This window comes from Ictalurus punctatus, chromosome 5 (assembly GCF_001660625.3).
Source record: "Ictalurus punctatus breed USDA103 chromosome 5, Coco_2.0, whole genome shotgun sequence".
NCBI classification, from domain to species: domain Eukaryota; kingdom Metazoa; phylum Chordata; class Actinopteri; order Siluriformes; family Ictaluridae; genus Ictalurus; species Ictalurus punctatus.
Window position 1 is genome coordinate 9,353,027 of NC_030420.2, and position 27,190 is coordinate 9,380,216.

General features: G+C 39.3%; 1 protein-coding gene across 22 annotated transcripts in view; it reads right to left on the minus strand.

Annotated features, from left to right (window-relative positions):
• The window catches only part of magi1a (membrane associated guanylate kinase, WW and PDZ domain containing 1a), a 157,012-nt gene extending 140,459 nt beyond the window's left edge, over window positions 1-16,553 (minus strand). For 8 of the 22 annotated variants that reach the window (XM_047155477.2, XM_017468083.3, XM_017468074.3 and 5 more), the window contains exons 1-2: window positions 16,377-16,542; window positions 15,696-16,102 (exon numbers count right to left, since the gene is read on the minus strand). In XM_047155477.2, coding sequence (XP_047011433.1) covers window positions 15,696-15,990 — 295 coding nt within the window. In that variant the 5' untranslated portion in view covers window positions 15,991-16,102; window positions 16,377-16,542. Of the gene's footprint in view, window positions 1-15,695; window positions 16,103-16,376 lie in introns of all 22 variants that reach the window. The other 14 variants (XM_017468075.3, XM_017468068.3, XM_053680180.1 and 11 more) reach the window with 5 other exon arrangements.
• Between the last annotated feature and the right edge of the window lie 10,637 nt (window positions 16,554-27,190).

Sequence of the window (27,190 nt, forward strand, 5' to 3'; positions counted from 1 at the left end):
TATTTGGCTGAGAGGAGTAGAGCCCAATGTGGTCCTCTGCTGTTGCAGTGCATCCACCTCAAGGTTCGACGTGTTGTGCATTCTGAGATGCATTTCTGCTCACCATGGTTGTAAATAGTGATGAAGACTTCCTGTGAGCTGAAACCAGTCTAGCCATTCTGCTCTGACCTCTCTCTGTCATTTCCTCAACCTGCCATTTCCATCCACAGAACTTCTGCTCACTGGATGCTCTTTGTTTTCGCACCTTGCTGGGGAACCCCCAGAGTCTGTTTCATGTAGAATTCCCAGGAGATAACATGTTTCTTATTCTGATGTTTGATGTGAACATTAACTGAAGCTTGACCTGTATCTGCATGATTTCATGTATTGTGCTCCTGTCACTGATATGGTCTTACCTTAAATTCCTAGTGGATGAAAATCTTATTCCTCTGTGATGAAAATATCGACTTTACTGTTCTGAATCCTTTTATTGATTTAACTGAAAACAGACTAAAGTGTTATCTTGAAATGTTCAAGCTAACAGATCTTGAGATTGTTCATTATTTAAAAAAATTCTGTTAATATTATTTATTGACTTGTCAAATGTTTCCTATTTTTTAGATACACTTTTTAGGGATAAATTCATTGTTATTTTCTTGTGTCTGTTACATGTGCAACACAGTAAATGTGATGCCTCATAACTCATGTTTGAGTGGAGATGTTATCTTTTGTCAGCGTAAGGGTAAGGATGTTCATTAAAATTCCTTTTTCTGTAATTTTACCCTCATGACATAGTTTGGCTGCAGTTTTCATGGAGTGACCCATATACTTAAGTGAGATTAGAATAGAAAATGAGACAGGGAAAGAGACTAAAAGGTACAACATGAGAAAAGAGAGACAGATAAGGCAATAGAGGAAACTTTGATGATGCATCAGTTTTGTGTTCGGGGGCGGGGGGCGGTGTCAAGAGTACATGTGACTCACTGAAGCAAAAACCAGGAGGTTCCACTGCCCAGGAATGTCTGGCATCCTTTTCTCTCAACAGGGGGTGTAACCACCCTACATCCCTTCCCTTATCTCTTTCTTTGTTTCTATGACCCTCTATTAAATCTCTCTTTCCATGTCAATATGTTACTGTTTAATCTCAGCTTCTTTCTCGGTTATAAGCAGAGGACCATCAGAGCTGACTGTACAATGTATACATATGACTCTGTACATACAGTATGTATTAATTCTAAAATGTTTATAATCAGTTTATATTTGTTAATAGTCAGTATGTTTACATGGACAACAATAATCTCATATCAACCCGATTAAGACAATACTCTGATTTAGAAGCTAGCATGTAAACAGCGATAATTGATGACCTTAATCTGACTAAAGTCACACTCGAAGTAAACACAAATCGGATTAAGACATGTGGAGTATTGCTGTTTTAGTCGCATTACCGATGTGTATTACAGGCATTTAAACACCTTAATCACACTATTAACATCGTGTGGGAGTTTTCACCGCATTCTGCAACAGGACACGTACATACATGGCAGTGCTCAACTGTTTTAGGCCAAACAAGAGAGTATGGCTGTATCCGAATCTGCGTACTTACCTACTATACAGTAGGCGAAATACATGTATCTCAGCTACTATATAGTAGGTAAGGACGCGGTTTGGGACGCAGCCCACGGCTTCAAGCAGTCATCTATTAGCACGTATAGCATGACAAATAATTAACTGCACTATTACAAATGAAACACCCAAAACTGTGTACGGTACCATAACGAAGACGAACTGTATGTCGATAAGTGAAATTCTGGAGGGAACGTCGGACGGAGTGGCGCGGTGACGTAATGACGTGTGCTGTTAATCGATCTATGTTCTATAACATGTAAAACGGTAACATGAAAGGAGTATTCTAAAAGCAACTCATGTAAACACCTTAATCACAATATTGTCTTAATAAGAATAAGGTCAATAATTAGATTACTGCTGTCCATGTAAACGTAGTCATTGTGTCCACAGATTTGTTTCGCACAAACTTAACAAAAGCTGCCAGCAGAGATTTCTAAACCACTCTTACTTCTTTTCTGTGGTATATCTGTTTAAGGATAAGATGTACCTTTACTCAAATTCAATGAAATGCATGAATCTGACTCTGAATCTGACTCTGAACTCTAAAACTGCATGGAAATACAATGTCAGGTTGTTACTCAATAGCCAATGGTTTATTTGTACTTGGTTGGTCTAACTGGTTAAATTTGGTAGAAGCTCTTCCTGTTTCCCTTTAATTTACACAATCTCTCATTTTACATAGTAAAAGTGCTACAGTGGCAGAGGGAGGGCAGATTTGGCTGTGGAATTGCTGTTGATGCTATTTTAAAAGAAATATAAAAGCAGTGATAGTTGGGAATAGCCTCTATGTGCTGTGAGTGCTCACCAGTGTTGGGTAAGTTACGCAAAAAAGTTATCCACTGCAGATTACTAATTACTAATTGTACGTAAAAAGTAATCCGATTACTAATTACTTAACTTTCAAGTTACTTTCAAAACCTATCAAACCTACAAAATAAAATATAAAACTTTTCTAACTAGGCTAGCCAAGGGGAAGCACAACTGAGCTATCATTGTATGAGTTAAGCTGCAACAGTGCCATGCAAAGTACGTTATATTTCCTTAAGCTCTGCTCATATCATGTTCATGTAAACTGGACCTGATATAGACATTTACACACCTGCTTTCCTGCTCAGCATCAGAGGTTTCAGTTTCAACCCTTTTACTGTTTAAAATAAATAAATCGGCGTATATCCATTTTTCCTCACACTGACTGAGTGAGCTAGCGTTTGGCAGAAATGAGAAAGTGTCAGCCAATAAGACACGAGTGTTTCCATGTATTTTCCTGTAAACTCTGTCTGATTGGTCTCGCCTCCGTTCACTGAAGATATAAAATTACAGGCGGTCTTCTTTTACTGACGTTCAGTTCCGCAGTGACAAACTGCTCCAGGTGGATAATTATTCAGGACTAAAGAAAGAATCTTCGGTTCTACAGCCCAGAATGCCCAGGCCAGGTTACGCCACCTGACAGCCACGCAACCCGTGATTTATTTTAAAAATGCATTTCACTTAATATTGTTTTTCTTAACAATAAATTTTATTTAAATCCATTTTATTGACATCAGTGACTAATCAAATTACATAAATTTAAAATGTAATGCGTTATATTCTTGCTTTATCAGAAAAAGTCATTAGAATACAGTACTGTAACGCGTTATACCCAACTCTAGTGCTCACTCAGTTGTACTACGTTTCAAAATTATTACATAGTAGGGCTGTAACCATATGATGTATAGTGTCATTCCATGATATATAATAATAAAATACACACTACTCTTATACACACTGCTTTTTGTTTTTAAGCATACTAGTTCCTCCAGTCAGCAGCCAGCAGAAGCTGTAAGTTTCCCCCAAGACTTTCAGGTCCCGGTAAGTTACAACGCTGACGGCCAGTGAGTGATGGGCAAAAAAGTCACAGTGTGCTGAATCTGCCAAATAAGTGTACAATACACCAGCTCTAAAACCACACACACACACACACACACACACACACACACACACACACACACACACACACACACACACACACACACAGCAGCTGTCATCCCTGATTCAATCCAGACTAAAGAAATCACTGCACCGATTCTGAAATTTAGATTCAGTGGTGGAAAACAAAAACATGTCTAGTGCTAAGGAGTGCTTCGTGACTCTGACAGCACAACCAGCTATCAGCAGAATAAGAAAAGCTCTGTGTTTCACAGTCCTTGTGAATCAGTAAGAGCATGAACGTGCGAGCCAGTTTAATTTTATTGCATTCTAACATGCAGCTTTTGTTTTGCTATATGCTGCTGCGAGTCTGAATGGACACTGTGTCATTATAATGTTTCAATTACTGTACTTTTATAATGTTATAATGTTGAATGTTTTTATCAATTGGAAATAGGGAATTTCCTTGTTTTCGTGTTGACCTGTTAAGGCGCGCCACAGCCACGTCCACACTTTGTGTGAAAATGTCCTGTCCAAGAAGAGTTTCTTTCTCAAACATCAAACTGGAGTGCAATATGATGATGTTCAGCGATTTCTACTTTACTGACTTGTAGAACTAGCATTATAAATTAAAAATACAGGTTTAACAAACAGCAAATGGACAAAAACATAATACAAAAAGAAAACAACTTGAGGTCAGTTATGTGTATTTCATCTCTTGTTTTAATTTCAGATTGGTTCACACACAAACACCACTGGCTCTTACAATAGGAAACACCTGCATAGAACAACCTTTGAGCCCGATCTGTTTCCACACGGTCACGCTTTTATTTGCTAGAGCTTTTGATCGTCACTGCACCTTGACAACGCGTGTTTGCCGTCAGCAAGACTCCAGAGAGTTCTACTGGTGAAAAACAGCGCAGGCCAGTCGGTCTCATGATCGCCATTATCAGAACAAGACTTACATTGTTCACATTGTTCCAGCTGCTGGAAAGTCTCTCTCTCTCTCTCTCTCTCCCTCACCTTTTTTACACATTGCCTCTTCATGGGCCATTTTGAACTCTGAGATACACTTTTCATTTCACAGTGGATATTGTACATACTTATAAATACAGAATTTATAAAGTTGGCCCCTTTTAAATATTTAATAATGACATGTTTTCCAACAGGAGCCTTTATGTTCTTGGCTCAATACCTCTAAACAAATACTAAAAGTATTGTCTTTCATGATATACTTTTGGGGGCAGAGCTCATAATCACAGGTTTGCATTCATATACAAGTAACAAAAAGCTCAATAGCGCAATTCCATATGCTACTTTTGTGCACTCAGGTGTACAGAATGGTAGGAACTAGGTTCATCTGTCTGCTGTTTATTATAGTTTTCCTAGATTTCCAACATTCCAGCAGTGATGGCCAGTGTTTTGTTTTTTTGGATGCATGGCATGTCATCGTGCAGGAATTCCTGAGAATGAGGAGCAGATCTCATATAAAATAAGAAATTTTAGCCATGGGAGCCAGTGTGAGATTTTTCCATGAAGTTCTTAATGCTAGCACTCGCACCACAAAAGTGCTCCAGTCCTACGAATGTCTGGTTTATACATCAATAACCATAACAACGCTTTCCCACGGTTCGTCTGAAGCGAACCCCAGACCACGTTTTCCAGAGGACCGGGGATCAGTTCTCTGGACCACTCTCGAGCAGTGTTCACTTCCCACCAATTCAGAAAAAAACAAACATAAACACTAGTCACATGACCTCAATCTCTTATTTACACTCCCATGTGTTCACACACACCTACTATCAGGAGGAGCATGTGAAGGAGTGTTTACTGGATATTTTTAAATAAATGGTACAACCGTATCACAAGCTGCCACAATTGCTAAAAAGAAAAGGGATGTTCAAGGTTAACTGCACTTCTTGTGCTTCGTTTATCTACACCGTTACTCCCTACTTTCTGTTTGATATGATATCAGCTAAAGCAAGTCACATTTCATCCCTCCTCTTCTAAACACCACCACACCCATATAAACAACCCAGCTCAGGTGTTACACTGAAAGACAGAACTCATGTCATTGCTGTCGCATGGTGACTTTCCGTTACATACAGAGAGCAACATTCATTCCCAAAAGAAAGTAGGGTTTTGTGTGTGTGTGTGTGTGTGTGTGTGTGTGTGTGTGTGTGTGTGTGCGCATGAGTGCATAATATTTGGTTAGGAAATGTGAGATTAACTGAGGTGCAGTGTTATTGCTTCATCAACGCAGCAATAGTCACTCTTACAAAAGTCTGTTAATGATTTCCCAAGTTATAAAAACACACAGAGCAATTCAAGGACACATGAAGCTGTGAAAAAAACACAGGTGTGTGTGTGTGTGTGAGAGAGAGAGAGAGAGAGAGCGAGAGAGAGAGAATGTTTGAGTGTGAAATGAGCATGACCAATGGATGAGACAGACTCTTCTTTAGGAATGTAAGATGAAAGGAACATTTTCAACACGTTATCGAGTCTCCTCTTAACCTCTTGTCCATGTGTTCGTTATTTATAGTCACTCTCAGGTCACTCTCACCGATCCGACATTTATCTCTGTATACAATCCTAACTGTCTCTGTCAGAGCTATGGGAAACAGGATGATGGTCACTGGTCAATCCTGATGCAGACTTCAATGAGGTGTGGGGGGTGTGTGTGCACCTCTGGGGTTGGGGGTTTGAATCGCACCTCCACCCTGTGTGTGCGCGGAGTTTGCATTTTCTCCATGTGCTACGAGGTTTCCTCGGGGTACTCCGGTTTCCTCCCCAGTCCAAAGACATGCGCTGTAGGCTGACTGGCATCCCTAAATTAAAAGTAGTATGTGAATGTGTGTGCGATTGTGCCCGGCATTAATAATGGCGCGTTTAAAAAACTGTGTATTAAGGTACTTTCCAAGATATTTTTAACATCTACAAAAATAAATCATTTGACAATAAGGCAGAAAAAAATGTAACTATTAAATAGGTTTTAACATCCAATCTGCAGCTTGTTACCCCGAGGAACAGTGGAGGTCAGTGTGTAGCGTGGTATAAATTATCATGCTATTAATATCACATGGCCACATTGCTCATGAACTTCATTTCTTCATTCGTTATTCATTCACTCATCTTTAGTATCCTGGTTCTACAGAGGGCACGAGGTGCTGTGAATCAAGAGCACGGCTTGAATCAAGAGAAGCTTTCGCACGAGTGTATTTGGCAGTGTGCTTCACTTTCACTCACTCGTAGAAGCAACACTCTGCCCGCGAGTCAACATCAGTTTGAGACTTTGGGGTGGGAACAAGGCGTCAACCTTTTAGAGTTTATTCAAAGTAAAATTTCCAAAATGGTGGCGATCACAGTAAAGTTCAACTGAATGTAAATTACAACTACAGCTGAACGAAGCACAGAGTTAATGCATGTAGAATAACATTTTTATGGCATTTGGCAGATGCCCTTATCCAGAGCAACTTACATTTATCTCATTTATACATTTGAGCAGTTAAGGGTTAAGGGCCTTACACAAGGACACAACAGTGGCAGCCTGATAGTGCTGGGGTTTGAACTCACGGCTTTCCGATCACTAACCCAACATCTTAACCACTGAACTACCCCTACCACTATACAACACTATACAATGTTTTGTTAGGTAACTAACATGAACTGGTGGGCCTCCAATATTATTACTATGCCAACACATATATTTGTTCACACTTGCTAACACTGTTCTGCCTGCTCAGGTCAGCCTTTGTGCTCTCTGTTAAGTAGGCCTGGACAACAATTCAATATCTATATATCACGATATAAATTTTCTTAATAACGGTGATATGATTTTTAAACACATTTCCGATATTTCGACATACATTAAAACATTTGTCACTGACTGACGTTCATGGTGCAGGCGTCATTTCCTTGTATTCAAGCCAAGCAGAAAGAGCAGAACACAATTGGCTACGTGCCTGATGACGTACACCACAGGCATGCAGCCAGTGCTCGGCAGTGTTAGGCTAAGCTCCAACGTGGCAATTTTTGCTACAAAACGAGTGCCCCTGACCGCAATACAAATGCGACTGAACGTGCTTCCACAAGTGAAGAGAAAGCAGACAAAATAGTTGATAAGAGAGGAAAGACTAATTCAGTGGGATGGAAGTGGTTTGGCTATCTAAGCTCTGATAAACTTCAGGTTTCAGTGCGCTGCAAAATGTGTCGGAGAGTGGTGCCGACTAGCAGCGGGAACACATCAAATCTGTTCCACCCGATAGAATATTCTGAGAGTCAGAAAATGAGGCACAATAAAGGTTTAAGCCAACCTGTCTCTGAAATATCACCGCCACCCCCATCCCCACCAGCTGTGTCAAAAGAGAAACCCATGCAGCAAACACGGATGGCTGCATTCATTCCTTATGACAAACAAACTAAACAATATAAAGACATTACTAAGGCTGTCACAAACTTTTTGGCTAAGGACATGATGCCATTTAGTACGGTAGAAAACGTGGGCTTCAGTAAAACGCGCTCGCCTGCTGGGGACTCAGCGAGGACCGCCAGGTCTGCATCAGCACAGATAGCGATATCATCATCAATATCACCAATATCATATCACCAATATCATCAAAGCCGGCGAATTGAACAGATGGACAAGGCTACAATGCTTCGGGCACCGACTGAACTCTGCTATTGGTAAGTTATACACAGTTAATATACATTTGAGTATTATGTTAAGTTATTTTGCTTATGGTATGAGGATATATTACTAAAATCACTGCAGTAACAATTAGGCGAAATGCTTAACACAAAATGGGCCTAACTTAAACGTAGCTTATCAGTGCTTGTATGTTTTTGATAGCTATTTTTATATTTGTTTATAGTATGTTTATATTCACACAATTTTAAGCTTGATATGTGGTTGTTGAATGCCATAAGAATTTAATTGAGCATGTGTTATAATGTGCATTTGATTTGATAAATAAAACACTTGAGTTGAGGTGCTCTGTGTTGTGTAGGCTATGACTATGAAGCCTTGCACTGCACTCTCAAGTGGCTGCTCCACTACTCATCATAAAGCTCCATACCAAGCCCAGACACTAGATATTACTTAGTACTTAGTTGGCCTATAATTTTGATTAGGCGATTTAATTCCCCCAATTTAAGTGACTTAATTCATTTATTCTTTAGTCAAGACATACATATTTGTATGGATTTATACATACGGCAGTTCTATCAATTAAATTCAATGGTGTTTTACTGGCATGGAAACAGATGTTTACTTTGCCAAATCAGGTGTGAAATAAAAATAACAAAATGTACGTAAGCAGGAGAATTGTGATTTTGCTGTAAGAATAATAAAAATAAATAAAATGTTGTACTTAAAATACAAATGAGAACTATATATTGCAATATTGTTCTCTCTCTCTGTCTACAGAGAAAGTTCACCAAGACAAGCGAGTGGACAGAGCAATTGGGGTGTGTAAAAAGTTGGTGGTTGCCTTCTCCTACTCCTGGAAGAAGAAACGGGACCTTGCAGCTGCTCAGGAGGCGTATCACTTGCCAAAGCACAAGCTCATCAGTGAAACCCCAGCAAGATGGGGCTCCCGTCAGCAAATGGTGAGTTAGGTTCTGGAGCAGAAAAGGACCATCACAGAGGTCCTCTCAAAGGACAAGAAGACCAGGTTCCTACTTGCTAAGATGTGGACGTTTTAGAGTCTATAGATCTAAGTCCGCTTGTCGAATTCACCGATGCCTTGTCCAGTGAGTTCTATGTCAGTGTGTCATTCCTAAAACCCGTGATGCATCTCTTCAACTAGTCCATCTTGAAGGAAGCTGAGGATGACACAGACCTCACCAGGACCATAAAGACAACAGTGATGGGATACCTGAACGAAAAGTATGATGACCCAGCCATGGATGATCTACTTGACTCAAGTCCTCTGGATTGGTGGAAAGTCTATGATAAGAACTTCCCCAGAGTAAGAAAACTGGCAAAACATTACTTGTGTATTCAAGTCACAAGCTCCCCTTCTGAGAGGGTTTTTAGTACAGGTGGCAACATTGTCACATGTAAAAGGGCATCTTTGAAGCCAGATAATGTAGACCAGCTTGTATTACTTCCCAGAAACCTCTAGAGCCTGTCATAGGGTGTCATCAACCCCCAACAATGTCCCTGCCCCAGCAACATGTGTTCTTGTTATTGCTCACAATTTTTTCTGTTTTCTTCAGCAAGTCTGAGCATTTTCCATATTTTTTTTTCCTGGCTGAAGCACTTTTATTTCAATAAAGATAATATAAGATTAAGATAATCAGCCTATGTTGTAGTTTAAAGTTAAAGATATTAATATTGTCAAAGGTGAGAGTTTTATGTTTATTTGAAGGTGATTTCACATTTCTTGTTTGTATGAAGGTTAAATCCAAATAAAAGGTGAACATTAATTTATTTGTGCCATCTTTATTTCTAAAATTTATGTACGCATAATATTTTATACGCATGTTTTATAGGAGGAGGTTTCACAGACTTTTGGCAAATTCATTTTACAGAAGTTTGAAGGTACAGACGTCCGTTGTGGGCGTCCTTGGCAGTTTTTTTAAAAGGATTTATATTGTTCATATTAATATCGGAATTATATTGTATCAACATAAATTAAGAAATATATTGTGATATACATTTTGGCCATGTCGTCCAGCCCTACTGTTAAGGCTACTCTTCAAACACCATAGTGGATACAGAGCCTATCCTGGGAACACTGGGTGCAAGGCGAGAATACACCTTGGATGGGATGTCAGTCCAGACACACACACACACACACACACACACACACACACACACACACACACACACATACATACTATACAAACACTAATTCACATAGCCAATCTACACTCACAGTCTTGTTTTTGGGAGGTGGGAGGAAACCAAAAATCTCAGAGGAAACCCACATGGACATGGGGAGAACATGCACAGAGCTCAAGGACCCTAGAGATGTGAGCTGGCAATGCTACGCTCTGCACAGCCCAATTCATGATTACTAACTGGTTATGTTTATGATTACCAGAACATCATCACTGACGCATGGTCACATACATATAGCTGCTTCGTTGTAGGCACTAAAAGAGCTCATTAACACCAGAAGATCACCTGCTCATCTTCCACACTCATCTTTGTTCGCACGCACACACACACACACACACATATATAGAGAGAGCTTGTGGGTCAGGCCCATCATAGTCCCACAGAGTGCATCTCCAGAAATAATCAGAGCCACGTGGTACTGCAGACTGCTTCTGTCAGAAGTACGTCTAATCCATATAGGTGAGTTTTACATCTAGAGAACATCACAGTGCTCCTATTACCTTACTAAAGCCTCCACACACACACACACACACACACACATACACACACACACACACATATTTTTTTCTTTACAAGTGTGTGTGGGGTTATATGTGGTATACATGTTTTTTACAAGTACTTTTACAGGTACATTACAAGCCACATGTGAGGTCTGGGTCCTGTGCAAGTACAATCTCTGTGGAGCCACTTTGTAATCCAGATCTGGACTGCACTCCATTTGTCTTCATTAAAGACTGTGTATTTGACCAGTGCCTCTGAAGTGTCTGTGTGTGTGTGTGTGTGTGTGTGTGTTTGTGTGTGTGTGTTTGTGTGTGTGTGTGTGTTTTGCATGTCTACTACAAGGTGAATGTTTTTCTGCTGGTCAACAGCATGCCCTGAAGAGCGTGTCAAAATGGCTTATTGTCAAACAGCAACCACATCAGACAAGGGTGCATCTGTTACTGTCTGTCTGTCTCTCCCCCTCTCTGTCTGCCTGTCTGTCTCTTTCTGTCTCTCCTTCTCTGTTATTGCCTGTCTGTCTCTTTCTGTCTCTCCTTCTGTTATTGCCCGTCTGTCTCTTTCTGTCTCTCTCCCTCACTACGTCAGTCTGTGAGTCTCTGTCTGTCTCCCTCTCTCTGTTACTATGAGTCTCTCTCCCCCGCTCTCTGTTACTGTGTGTGTTTGTGTCTCTTTCTGTCTCTCTCTCTCCCTGTCTCTTTTACTGTGTTTGTGTCTCTCTCTATCTCTCTCTCTCCCTGTCTCTTTTACTGTGTGAGTTTGTGTCTCTCTCTCCCCATCTCTCCCCCTCTCTCCGTTACTGTGTGAGTTTGTGTGTCTCTCTCCCCCTCTCTCTGTTACTGTGTGAGTGTGTGTCTCTCTCTCCCCCTCTCTCCGTTACTGTGTGAGTTTGTGTCTCTCTCCCCCTCTCTCTGTTACTGTGTGTGTGTCTCTCTCTCCCCCTCTCTCCGTTACTGTGTGAGTGTGTGTCTCTCTCCCACTCTCTGTTACTGTGTGTGTGTCTCTCTCTCCCCCTCTCTCCGTTACTGTGTGAGTGTGTGTCTCTCTCTCCCCCTCTCTCTGTTACTGTGTGAGTGTGTGTCTCTCTCCCCCTCTCTCTGTTACTGTGTGAGTGTGTGTCTCTCCCCCTCTCTCCGTTACTGTGTGAGTGTGTCTCTCTCTCCACCTCTCTCTGTTACTGTGTGTGTCTCTCTCTCCACCTCTCTCTGTTACTGTGAGTTTGTGTGTCTCTCCCCCTCTCTCCGTTACTGTGTGAGTTTGTGTGTGTCTCTCTCCCCCTCTCTCTGTTACTGTGTGAGTGTGTCTCTCTCTCCACCTCTCTCTGTTACTGTGTGTGTCTCTCTCTCCCCCTCTCTCCGTTACTGTGTGAGTTTGTGTGTCTCTCTCTCCCCCTCTCTCTGTTACTGTGTGAGTGTGTGTCTCTCTCCCCCTCTCTCTGTTACTGTGTGAGTGTGTCTCTCTCTCCACCTCTCTCTGTTACTGTGTGTGTCTCTCTCTCCCCCTCTCTCTGTTACTGTGTGAGTTTGTGTCTCTCTCTCCACCTCTCTCTGTTACTGTCTGAGTTCTTGTCTCTTTCTGTCTCTCTCCCCCACTCTCTGTTACTGTGTGAGTTTGCGTCTCTCTCTGTCTCTCTCTCCCCTCTCTCTGTTACTGTCTGAGTTCTTGTCTCTTTGTGTCACTCTCTCCCCCTCTCTCTGTTGCAGTCAGTGTGTGTATCTCTATATACAGTGGATATAAAAGGTCTACACACCCCAGTTAACACTGCAGGTTATTGTGACGTAAAAAATACAACCAAGATGAACCAAAGGCAGATCCTTTTCCACCTTTAATGCGATAACAACCAACAAAATTCAAGTGAAAAACAAACAGAAACATTTTAGGGTGGTGAAAAAGAAAAAAACAATTACAATAACCTGGTTGCATAAGTTTGCACACCTCTTAACTAATACTTTGTTAAAGCTTTGTTAAACTTGCTTGTAGTACAGCACTCCACCAACTTAGCACATCTTGATTTGACAATTTTAATCTCCTCTTATGAGGGAATCTCCTGTGTACCGTATTCTTCGAGTTATTCCACATGTTTTCAATAGGATTGAGGTCTGAGCTTTGACTGGGCCTTTCCAAAACGCCGGTCTTCTTCTTCTGAAGCCACTTCACTGCAAAACTTCACTCCAAAAACAGACATCTTACCAAGTAAAATTATCTTGAATATAGTCAAATGTATCTAGTATTAACGATCATAAGATTACCATAAACCAAATTTAGGATTATTAAACCTATGTGAAGACATTTTAACTCATTTTACGTTTTACATTTTCCTATTCTATGGACAGATAATTTGCTTCTTTCTAGAAATAAATACTTAAAATGAGCAAAATTGTTTGCCAATAGAATAAGACTATTTCAAGCTTCAGATTAGTAAAAAAAAAAAAAATAGAAATTAGTGCTGCAACAACTAATCGATAAAATCGATAATAACTGATAATTAAAATAATCGACAATGAATTTCATTATGTATTAGTTGGGTCTGTGATGTCACTTCATTGTGGTGAAAAACGCATTTCTATGAATAAAAGACATCTGAAACACAGCGAAGGTCAGAGAGTGAGCTGCTGCTGTGGGAAAAGTGCACGATCCAGGTCGTCCAAAACATGAGAATGTTTTATATTAAGCACTTCAAACAAACTCGTAAGTGTATTAACGTGGCTTGTCGAGTCAGATGCTGCGACAGATGTGTGTGTGTGTGTGTGTGTGTGTGTGTGTGTGTGTGTGTGTGTGTGTGTGTGTGTGTTGTTTAATGTGTTCCAGACATGTTTTCTTCAGTGCAGAAATGACATTTTTACCTTTATATCCTTATCTGTAAATATTAGAAATTCACTCCAGTATTTCCATTTGACATAAATCCTCGTCCTGACAGCGAGCGAGTCTCCATTAAACTTCACTGAATGAGTGCGAGTCCACGCGTCAATCAAACAGCGCGCAATAGAAAGGAAGCACAAATAACTGACTAAAATATTCAGTTTGATCAAATACGTTGTTGTGATGTTATATTTAGCAATATTTAGAAACTGTGGGGGGTTTTTTATGGGAGCAGTAACTGTAATGGGGTTATAACATGTAATTGCATAGAAATGTAAGTGTCATTATTCATTTCAAGGGTCATTCATTTACAGAATAAAGTAACGTTACTGTGTTCAGATGAGTGAATGTGTGTGTTACTGCAGAACATTCAACCTCTTACCAGTTAACACTTAGTTTGTGCTTTTGTTTTTCTTGTTTAGTATTTCAAATATAGTGATTTAACTTCTGATTTAAAGCTTGTGGACAATAAGATGGTTTTTTTGTTGTTTTCAAAATATGCAAAAAAAAAAGTTTCAAAATCTTTGCACAGTGTAGAGCATGGCCCACGTAGATACATTTAATACCTTTTTCATAGCCTTCAATTTGCACAATGTTTGAAGAACAACATCGGGCAGAATGTGAAATAACATGTTTTTTCGAAAAAATACAGAAAATAATAATGGGCCTTTTAACCCAACGAATCGATTAATCGAAAATTAATCGACAGATTACTTGATTATCAAAATAATTGTTAGTTGCAGCCCTAACAGAAATACGTTTAATAATCTTATATTTGGTTTATGGTAGTCTTATACTAGGAAATACTAGATACCTTTCATTATATTCAAGATATTTTCCCTTGCTAAGATGGCATTTTTTGCAGTGTTAGATTTGTGGTTTGGGTCGCTATCTTTCTGGAAGGTGAATTTTTTCTTTATTTTCAGCTGTCTAACAGAGGCCTGCAGGATTTGTGCCAATATAGATTGGTATTTGGAGCTAAATATAGATCTAATGACCTGTATATAAAATAACTGATGAAAATGAATTATTTTGATCTTTTCAGTCAAAATTTGTGCTGCAAAAATCAATGAAAGATTTGTCAATGCTGGCCAGTGACCATGGTATAAGCGTGGTATCCACGGCTAGGTGTGCGTTACATGAATTTATTCATGTAAAAAAGGGTGGTTCTTTGCCTCCATGTCGTGCGTTAAAATTGTGTAACGCACACCTAGACAATGGATTTACCGCATCGTTTGGCAAAATTTAGGTGGGCTTGGTTGTATTTTTCATGAGAAAGAGATATTACAAGTCTCTTGGCAGCCTCCCTGGTAAGCTTTTGTCTTGACATCCTGTTCTTAGTAATGTCACCATTTGCTCTATTCGTTCATGATGGCCTTCACGGTGTTCCATGCTACATCTAACGTTTTGGAAATTCTTTTGTACCCCTCTCCTGATCGATACCTTTTGGACAATGTGATCCCGTTCACGCTTTGTAAGCGATTTGGATTCAGCGGTCGGATGAAACCAAGAAAATCCTTCAGAAAGTTCTGATCCTTATTTGGGGTTCATTAGGATCACGTAAGTGATGCCAGGTGTATGATAATAATCACTTCTGAACATGAGCTGGAATGTGATTGATTCATTATGAGCATAAACGTTTCTATTTGAATTTTGTTGGTTGCTATAATCACATTAAAGGTGAGGGGGGAAATATCTGATATGATTTATATTGGTTATATTTACATCACAAAAATAAAACCCTGCAATTTTTGGGTAGACTTTTTAAATTCTCTCTCTCTCTCTCTCTCTCTCTCTCTGCTGTCCTACTTTACATGAGAAACATCCCACAAATAGTTCCCAAAGGCACTGAGAAGTCACCTGCTTCGTCATGCCTTGTTGGCTGTTTATGATGTTTATAAAGTCATGATGGAAACGCTGAGGTTGATGTGCTCGGCAGAAACAGTGTATCAGTAGCGTGTCCCGTTCCTGAGCTCACCTTGTCGGACTGTTTTCATCCGCACGGGGTCTTTGGTGTTGTCCAGCAGAGCCAGCACGTCGTACAGGGGCAAGCCGGACACGGGCAAGCCCTCGACCTCCAGCAGCAGGTCTCCCTCAATCAGCTGTCCGTACTGATACACCACATCCTTCCTCACGGCCGCGATGTAGCTGAACTGTCCGCTCTGTGCGCCGCCGCGTAGCTCCACGTTCAGTTCCCCGTCACTGGTCCTGCGCACCGAGCACTCATTCACTCTGCTGCTCCAGTGGTTCCTCTTCTGGATGGTTCTAGACATGTCCACTGTAACCCAGTTCAGTCTCAGTGTATATGAAGAAGGGCAGCCGGGGAACCTGAGGGAACTTCAGCTGACCCGCACACACACTCCGGCTGAGTCATATTTCACTCTTCTGTTACACACAAAGAATTTTCTCACATTAGATAAACAACTTTTTAAGAAAAAATAAAACTCCAACAGAAAGTAGGTGTGATATCCAGTATACAATTCCACTGTGCGGCGGGTTTTCTTTCTTTTTTCATTAATGCGCGTGAAACTTTATTTCCCTCACAGACTTCTGTCACTTTCCGACATGACTAACTTTCTGACAAAGTACACACTGTAGAGTACAATCACATTCATTTATTTATTTTTAACTTTCTCGGAATGTTTCTAATTCGTTTTACCTCAGAGTTTGACTCGAAAAGATGTCTTATCTTCGGTTTTGTTTTATTTAATCTTTTTCTGCGTCTCCTTTAAGCAGGTAGCCTTCTTCACACCAGCGCTCGCGCTATCGGCTCTCGAGCTGATACTCGATAGGATGCGCATGCGCACTGCTTAGTTTAGTTGACGTTTGGAGACGGGAAATCCTGGGCTGAATCCTGAATAGCAAACCTATTACCCTTTTAAGTGCACTACAACCTGTATGAAATTGCGGTTTCTAAACCCTATGTAGTGACCCTTATTATTCGTTAAGAAGCCGTTTAGTATACACCCTGGTCACGCCCGTCCCAGGGTCCTAATGCTATTTTAGATTAGATCCAAATTATTTGAACGTTTTTTAAATCGGTAATCCCGCGATATTTTACGGTGATTGGGAATGATGTCCTGGAGCTAAAGAGACTAAAGCACTCGTTATAGAGCAATTATCAGGAATATGTGACTTAGTTTTTAACCAAATTAACTGCATATTTTTATTCAAATTCTTCAGTTTTATTACTTTGTTACTTGAAAGAGGATATTTTCACATATTAGTTACATCTCAGGTGACATTCACACAACTGAAATGTTTACGTCTACAACTATTACTGTAACTGAAATAGTTTCCTGAATGTTTACCATAAATAAAAATATGAAAACATTTTGTAATATTGCAACTCATTTTTTTTTAATGCTTGGATATTTTGGATTTTGTTTTTATTTTTAAATATTGTTATTTTATCAATGTGCACAGCATTTCAATTGTTTTACAATATGTATCTGAACTTCCATTTCCTCTATAAAAAAAAATACAATCAATTAATTTCATCTTATTTTCTGTTTTTGTGATAATATTACCAAAATATGACTCACAACAGGGTTGACAACAGCAACAATGTTTAGGATACAAAGGCTTACAGTGTTGCCACCTCACAGCTCCGGAGTCCCCGGTCTGATCCTGAACTTGGGATATTGTGTGCGTGGGGTGTGTGTGTGTGTGTGTGTGTGTGTGTGTGTGTGTGTGTGTGTGTGTGTGTGGAGGTTCACATGTTGGTAACATGCTGGTCAGTGGCTATGCTAAATTGCTCCTAGGTGTGAAAGGGTGTGCGCATGGTACCCTGTGATGGACTGGCTAATAACTATAATTAATTTGTGGATAATTACCACAGATTTTCAATTGTATTTAGATTTAGCAATTACTAGCCATTAGGTGGGCCATTCCAAAACTTTGGTCTTGTTTTGGTGAAGCCATTCTTTTATTTGGAGCTGTGCTTCAAGTTGTCATGCTGATAGATGAAATTCCTATTCATCTTAAGTATAAACCTTAATGTTGTGGGCTAAATTGACTGGTATTTGGATCTATTCAATATTCCCTCCACCCTGATTAAAGCCAGAGTTCCATCTAAAGAAAAGCAGCCCCAAGGCATGATTCTGCCACCACTGTGCTTCACCACTGGGTATGGTGTTCTTTTGGTGATGTGCTTGTTTTGCACCAAACATACCTTTTGGAATTACGGAAATACACTCCAATAGTAATTATCATACAGCATCCAACATCTATTCCTGCCTTACATCCAATTGTCCTGGGATAGACTTCATATCCACTGCAACCCTGCACAAGTCAGATGAATTAATATTTGCAAATTAGACTGTTTTATTTTTCATTTAAAATCTTACCATTCTCCTTTTTACCATTTTTAGGTAAATGCATGTTTCCACATCTTTCATTCTATTCTTACAGGATAAATATGTAAGTACATAACATATTTCTTTGCACACAAATGTTTAAAGATATGAATCATTCTACATACGCATCCACAATCATGATTAAGAGTATATACTACAGTATAGTGGCTGTCATACTGCTTTTGCGCCTGTCAAACATCTAAATGTTTGATTCATTATTCATTTATAGTCTCTCTTAAAGTAAAATGTCAACATATAAATCCTATTACCGTAATAAGTAAAAGGTTTGATGCTGTATGATCAGTACCAGTGGGTACGCACAATGAATTATTATAAATAAGACAAAATAAAGTTGGAGCACCTACTCTTGCACTACAGTTCTAAGAAAACAGTATTACTTCCTTAAAATCATAAGACTTTGCGAATACATTATTTTTAAGGGGCCTTTTTAACAAATGTGGGAATATACCTCTTATAAATCCTTTGTAATAATAAATAATAATATATTACTGAAAGCTTTATGAAAGGATCAGGTATTGCTAGATAATATGTTTTATATTATTATATATATGGTATAATATATGGTACAATCATTAGTTCCTGAAATTTCAGACTTCCATATAATTTATAACAGCCATTTTAAACCTACAGTGGAGGGGATTCAAACATTTGTTGTTGCTGTTGTTGTTGTTGTTTTCTTCCAGAAATTATATCAAAGACTTCTGCAAGGACTTAAAGGACACAGATCTGAGATAATGGCCCAGTCAAGAGTTGGAAAGTTTGGATGGAAAGCTTCCATTTCTTTATGATATTTACATATTGCGTGCAAGCCAGATGTACATTATCAGTGGCACACACACACACACCCCCCCCCACACACACACACACAAACACGCACACATATACAAACTCATTCATGACTAGAGGCAATATGTTTTATGAGGTGAGATAAAAAAAAAAAAAAGAGAACCTGAAAGGAACCCATATGATCACAGTGAGCACTTGTGAAACCCCACACAGACAGTAATTTGAGCTCAGGATTGAACCTTGGTCCCTAAAATTGTGAGTCATATACACTATATTATGATCTACAGGCTTTCTAATTTTTAAATATTTTTTATAAACACACGTTTAGCTATGCGTACAATGAATTCAGCATGCAATTTGCATTGTACTACTGAATAGCCGTAAGCCTCAATTAGTTATAACATAATAGCCTCATAGCTGAAGGGAAAAAAGCTAAACAAGTGTAACTGTCACGGTTCCACGTAAGGGAGGTTTAGGGCGGATGCAAATGCAGTAAAAGACGTTTATTGCGATAGAGAGGCAGACAAATCCAAAACGGTAATCCAAAGCATATTCTAATAACAGGCAAAAGGTCAGGCTATATACAAACAGGCATAAATTGGGCAAGGCTAGAATCAGAGTCGAGTAACGAGAAACGAGGTCAATAACATGAATCAAGACGAGAAACGAGAAACAAAGAACAACCACTTGGTAAAGAGATAAACTCAATACTACACAAAGTGCACAGAGACACGAGGGGTTTAAATGACAAACGTAATCATGGGTTAAATATGGACAGATGAAAACAATGATGTCACACATTCGGAAAACAACCAATGACAGAATATAACCATAATAAAAGCACGTGTCCAACATAAACAAAGTCACTGTCATTGAAGACCGAAAAGCGTGCGTTTGCTAAGCCCTCGTGCATCTGGCTCGTCCACGAGCATGCGCTTCGGTTTTCCAAGCACACTGCAATACTACAGCGCTGACTCAAGGGGAAATTGTGACAATAACCAAATATGGCGTCTATTACTGACGACATGACAAATAAGGAGGATGTGTTTTTAGGAAGTTTGTATGTACATTTTTTTTTTCTAAAGTGCACGCTATGGTTTTGGTTTCCTAGAGGTGTCACTTCTGGGTTATAGAGAATGTTTACCTTGCAGACAGAATAAGCTGTACAGCAAAATGACAGGATGGCAAACAGAGCTGAGGTGTGTTATGATTTATTGTAGGCCCACCTAGAAACCTGAACAATGAACAAGCAGAATTCAATAGATATTAACATCACATGACTTCCTTTCAAAAAATTTGCTGGTTTTTTTCTTTCTATTTTCTTTCTATTTTTCATGAATGTACACTGATTTATGTGCTTTGCTGGTCCTCAGGTTGAGAGCCAGAAGCAACAGACACCAGAACCAGGTGTGAACTGTAGACCTTTTGCATAACACAATGAAACACCACACATGTGGCCAAGAAATGAAAAGTATCCAGTTGTCAGGGAGACTATAAATTAGGAAATATTTCAAATATGACATGCTAGAATATAGAATACAGAACCCAAAATAACAAAAAAATTTTTTATATAATTATGCGAAGACTATACTGTATAGAAATGAATAAGGAAGTAATAATGACTGATAGATTCTCTGATCTAATGTATTAGGGCCAAACTCAGAGTTATTACCTTAAGTCCAAAAGTTGCATTTATATTTACAAGGGAAAGGAGATTTGATTTATGCAGCTGCTTAAGTTATTATACTCCCTATTCAGAATATGCAAATCATCTGCATGTCGTTCACACCTCTTAGATTGCCAAACTTATCTTGTAGAAGCATCTGACACTGTTTTTTTCAATAATGTCTAAACCGCAGACTGAACACAAGTACTTGGGGAAAAAATCGAGGAATAGAAAATGTGGACTCAAGACTCGGACAGTGATTTTTTTCCTGCTGGTAAATGTCATAGTATGTAATATGTAAAATGGTAAATGGTCTGTATTTATATAGTGCTTTTTTCACCTTAGTGGTTCCAAAGCACTTTACGCTGGTTCTCATTCACCCATTCACACACACCAGTGGTAGCAGAGCTGCCACGCAAGGCGCTAGCTTGCCATCGGGAGCAACTTGGGGTTGAGTGTCTTGCCCAAGGACACTTTCTGATAGAGGAGTCAGGAACAGTGACCGTTATTGACACAAGAGAGGCCTGTAGTCCCTTTGATGTTGTCCTTGGCTCTTTTGTGACTGGATGACTAGTTGCTGTGCTCTTGGAGGAATTTTGGAAGGTTGGCCACTTCTGGGAAGGTTCACTACCATGTTGTGGTTTTTTCCATTTGGAGATAATGGCTCTCACTATGGTCCTTTGGAGTCCTAGAGCCTTTGAAATAGCTTTATAACCCTTCCCAGACTTTATAACCCATCACCTCATAATTTCTGGATTTCTTTGGCATAGTGTGTTACTGGGTAAAACCTTTTAACTAACTTCATTCTGTTGAAAAAGTTCTATTTAAGTGTTGATTTGATTGAACAGGGTTTGCAGTAATCAGGCCTGGTTGCGTCTAGTCCAGCTCAAATGCAGTTTCATAGATTTGGGGAATTAGTAACTACAGGGGCAAATACATTTTCACACAGTCCCAGTTGGTATTGGATAACTTTTTGTAAAATATGTGCTCAGAGTAAAAAAAACAAAAACAACATCCAACCACTCAGGACAAGTAACTGGCTGTAGTTGCCACCCATTTTAACACTTAAATCCATGGTTATTATTATGTTATTTGTCTTAATAGTCAAATACTATGAATTATTCCACAGTCAAATTGCAACCAATTAAAAAGAAAATTATGTGTTTATGAAAGCGAGCAATGAAATCTGGACACATTTATGACTCCTGAGAATTTAAGGGACTAAAAAGAATTCACCAACACTATCACAACCACCAACATCACCACCACCACAACCACAACCAGCACCACCCCACCATTACCACCATCCCCACAACCAGTACCATCATCACCAACACCATCACCACCACCACCATCAGCACCACAATCACCACCACCACAACAAGCACTCTCACCACCAACACCATCACCAACACTACCATCAGCACCAGTGTCATCACCATCACCACCACTACAACCACAGCCAACACCACCAACACAATGACCACAACCAGCACCACCACCACGATTATCAACACCACCATCAGCACCGCTGTCACAACCATCATCACCACCACATCTAAATCAGCACCACCATTACCAGCATCAGCACAATTAGCACCATCACCACCATTACCAACACGACCATCACCACTAGTACAACCCCAACCACAACCACAACCAGCACCAGCACCAAAACCATCAGCATCACCAGCAACACCATCATCACCACCACCACAACCATCACCCTCAACACCACCACCATTACAAACACTATCAACACCACCATCATCACCACCATACCATCAGCACCACCATCATCACTACCACCACCACCATGACCACCATCACCACCATAACCACTAACAGTAACATTAACATTACCACCACCTTCATTCATGCCTTCTAAATAGGATTATGGGGAATGTATTTTCTATATGTTACCTTCTAGGCTTCTTAGTTTTATGCAAGTGGTTTTTAAGGGAACCACAGAGCTGCAACTGCCCAATGTAAATGATTCTATATAACGAGCATTTTCAAAGAATCAGGATGAAAACTGGCTGGAAATCCAAAACACAGGAACAATGTAGAGTAATTAAATATTAACCTGGCAGTCGAACAGTCTGATTGATTTTCCCTTGCTGTTGAATAAACACAACCTTTATTACATTTTTCCCATGAGACAGTGATGCCATAACATTCTATTAACCACACAAAGTATAGTCTGCTATTGATATTAGTGTTGCGTGTGAAGTGTAAACCAGATGGAGTGAATATACTGCAACATTTAATGTTCATGTTTAGGAAAGCTTTATAGAAATTCGCCAGTAATAATATCCACAATGTTTGCATAATTATAATTCCAGTAATAAATATGTAGTAGCCTAAAATTACATTGCAATTACTGTTTTGCTATGCACATACTCTCTCTCTGTATATATATATATATATATATATATATATATATATATATATATATATATATATATATGTGTGTGTGTGTGCATATGTGTGTGTGTGTGTGTGTGTGTGTGTGTGTGTGTGTATATATATATATATATATATATATATATATATATATATATATATATATATAGTATCTCACAAAAGTGAGTACACCCCTCACATTTTTGTAAATATTTGATTATATCTTTTCATGTGACGACACTGAAGAAATGACATTTTATTACAATGTAAAGTAGTGAGTGTACAGCTTGTGTAACAGTGTAAATTTTCTGTCCCCTCAAAATAACTCAACACACAGCCATTAATGTCTAAACTGCTGGCAACAAAAGTGAGTACACTCCTAAGTGAAAATGTCCAAATTGGGCCCAAAGTGTCAATATTTTGTGTGACCACCATTATTTTCCAGCACTGCCTTAACCCTCTCGGGCATGGAGTTCACCAGAGCTTCACAGGTTGCCACTGGAGTCCTCTTCCACTCCTCCATGACGACATCACGGAGCTGGTGGATGTTAGAGACCTTGTGCTCCTCCACCTTCCGTTTGAGGATGCCCTACAGATGCTCGATAGCATCTGGTCTGGAGACATGCTTGGCCAGTCCATAACCTTCACCCTCAGCTTCTTTAGCAAGGCAGTGGTCATCTTGGAGGTGTGTTTGGGGTCGTTGTCATGCTGGAATACTGCCCTGCAGCCCAGTCTCTGAAGGGAGGGGATCATGCTCTGCTTCAGTATGTCAGAGTACATGTTGGTATTCATGGTTCCCTCAATGAACTGTAGTTCCCCAGTGCCGGCAGCACTCATGCAGCCCCAGACCATGACACTCCCACCACCATGCTTGACTGTAGGCAAGACACACTTGTCTTTGTACTCCTCACCTAGTTGCCTACACACACGCTTGACCCCATCTGAACCAAATAAGTTAATCTTGGTCTCATCAGACCACAGGACATGGTTCCAGTAATCCATGTCCTTAGTCTGCTTGTCTTCAGAAAACTGTTTGCAGTCTTTCTTGTGCATCATCTTTAGAAGAGGCTTCCTTCTGGGAAGACAGCCATGCAGACCAATTTGAAGCAGTGTGCAGCGTATGGTCTGAGCACTGACGGGCTGACCCCCGACCCCTTCAACCTCTGTAGCAATGCTTGCAGCACTCATACGTCTATTTCCCAAAGACAACCTCTGGATATGACGCTGAACACGTGCACTCGACTTCTTTGGTCGATCATGGCGAGGCCTGTTCTGAGTGGAACCTGTCCTGTTATACCGCTGTATGGTCTTGGCCACCGTGCTGCAGCTCAGTGTCAGGGTCTTGGCAATCTTCTTACCGCCTAGGCCATCTTTATGTAGAGCAACAATTATTTTTTTTCAGATCCTCAGAGAGTTCTTTGCCATGAGGTGCCATGTTGAACTTCCAGTGACCAGTATGAGGGAGTGTGAGAGCGATGAGACCAAATTTATCACACCTGCTCCCCATTCACACCTGAGACCTTGTAACATTAACAAGTTACATGACACCAGGGAGGGAAAATGGCTAACTAAACCCAATTTGGACATTTTCACTTAGGGGTGTACTCACTTTTGTTGCCAGAGGTTTAGACATTAATGGCTGTGTGTTGAGTTATTTTGAGGGGACAGCAAATTTACACTGTTACACAAGCTGTACACTCACTACTTTACATTGTAGCAAAGTGTCATTTCTTCAGTGTCGTCACATGAAAAGACATAATCAAATATTTACAAAAATGTGAGGGGTGTACTCACTTTTGTGAGATACTGTGTGTGTGTGTGTGTGTGTGTGTGTGTGTGTGTGTGTATATATATATATATTTGTATATATATATTTGTGAGATACTGTGTATATATATTGGCACCCTTTGTAAATATGAGCAAAGAAGGCTGTGAAAAATTGTCTTTATTGTTTGACCTTTTGATCTTTTGTTAAAAATTCACAAAAATACTCTGGTCTGATGGATATCAAACAATTACAAATACAACACAGGTTTATCCATAAAATAAATATATCTTTGTTAGTCACAATTATTGGCACCCCTACGAATTCCTATGAGAAAAATATATTTGAAGTATATTCCCATTGATATTTTTTTTTTTTTGGTATACCTGGGTGTCTAGGAACAGGACATTGTTCAACCATGACTTCCTGTTTCACAGGGGTATAAATATGAGGTAACACAGAGGCCAAATTCCCTTAGTCATTCATAACAAGGTGAATGAGGTGAATACAGCTGTGATATGAAAGGTTGTTGAGTTTCACCAAATGGGAAGTGGCTATAAGGAAATAGGACAAACATTGAACATGCCCATTTTCCACCATCAGAGCAATAAGAAATTCCAGTCAACTGGAAGAGGACGAGTGTCTATATTGTCTCAATGCACTGTGAAGAGGATGGTACAAGTGGCCAAACAATCTCCAAGATCACATATAATACACACACACACACACACACACATATATATATATATATATATATACACACACACACACACACACACACACACACACACATATATATATATATATATATATATATATATATATATATATATATATATATATATATATATATATATATATTCCAAAATAGTTTAAAGGCCTTCAGTCCGGCATCATATTTTAATGTTAAATTTTGGGGTAATATCTCAAATTTATATTGCCTTATTAACATTGTGTTTGATGGTACATTTTTTGTATTGCAAAATATTGCACTGTATATTAAAGAGGATTGCAATCTTCCATACAGTACTATTGTGCAAGCATATGCTTAATTTACCTCAGGGAAATCAGCTGCCAGAACATATATTGTCCCTTCTAAATAATGCAAAACACACCAGATGAATAGCGTGAGGTCTAAAATCTCATGAGAGGCTTGTGATCTGAACAAGTGGAGTGTGGAAAACTGCTTAATGGGCTTTTTTTTATCTGCTTACATTTATGTGCGAATTTAGGCTTGACTCATCAACAAATGAACACAGCAGTTCAATGAGAGGAAATGAGAGGAAGCATAAAGACAAATGCACGATGGTAAACTCATAAATCAGAAATAGGGTGACAAAAAAAGAATTAGGAAGTCCTGAAGTGAAGGGGAAGGACAGATGAGAGAATGAGAGAATGAAAGAGAGAAAGAAGGCATGAAAAATGAGCTGTTATTAGGTAGATGTGGTTTCCCACCCTTGCAATTCTCTATTTTTTTTTAACATAACCCAATTAAACTATGACATGCATGAAGTGAAATCTGCACTACATTTGAATGGAATAAATACAGTGGAAAAATCTAAACATTTAATTTATTGTTTTTATGTCGCTTTATATATTTATTGAGAAACAGTGGGTGGGGATTTGCCTATAAAGACTGAAATACTGAAGTTGTGTCAAAATGCAATATAATCTACATGAAATCAAATCTACTCTGCTATGCTGCGTCTCTTTGTGTGCCACTGTAAAGCGACAAAACGAAATGTTCTCTCATATTTCCAAACAACTGAGCACTCTGCATTGCTTTTCATCACAATTCTTTACTGAATTGAGGGGGTGTGGTTAATGTGAAAACAATGAACAACTTTGTATCTTGTGCTGATGTAAGAGATAACTACTCTAGGGACTGTAGCGGTCCTAGACATTTTATCCTTTTTATTGCAATTAGGTTTCCCGTATCAGAAAGCCACAAAAAAACATTTTAGAATGAAAACATTTTGTTTTAATTTCATAGTTTTATAGTAATAGAATTGCATATGCATTATATTCTTCATGCTAGATCTAGAGCTCAATCAAGCTTCCCAATTAGATAAACCATAGTTACATCATGTAGGCTTCAACTGAATACTGTTGATAAAGTGTTAGCTTTTATACTTTGTATATACTTTAAAAGACCAAGTTATCAAGACAATTTGAGCAAAAGTCCACTAAGAAAGCTAGTTAAATAATTAATCTTATGCTCTCCAAACCAACTGCCAACTCCTAGCTAACTTGCCAAAATAATTTTGAGCTAGCATTACATCCTTAATTATTTTATTATTAGATTATCTCCACCGTGTACTGCGGTTCTGCTTCCAGTTTTACACTTGTTCTTGTTTCTCTCTCTTTTCTGGCTTCTAGACAGGTATGTTCTCTTCATTTTGAAAAGTACAACAATTCAAAATGCACTTTCACAAGACCCACATGCTAGTATAACAATTACCCATCAGAGG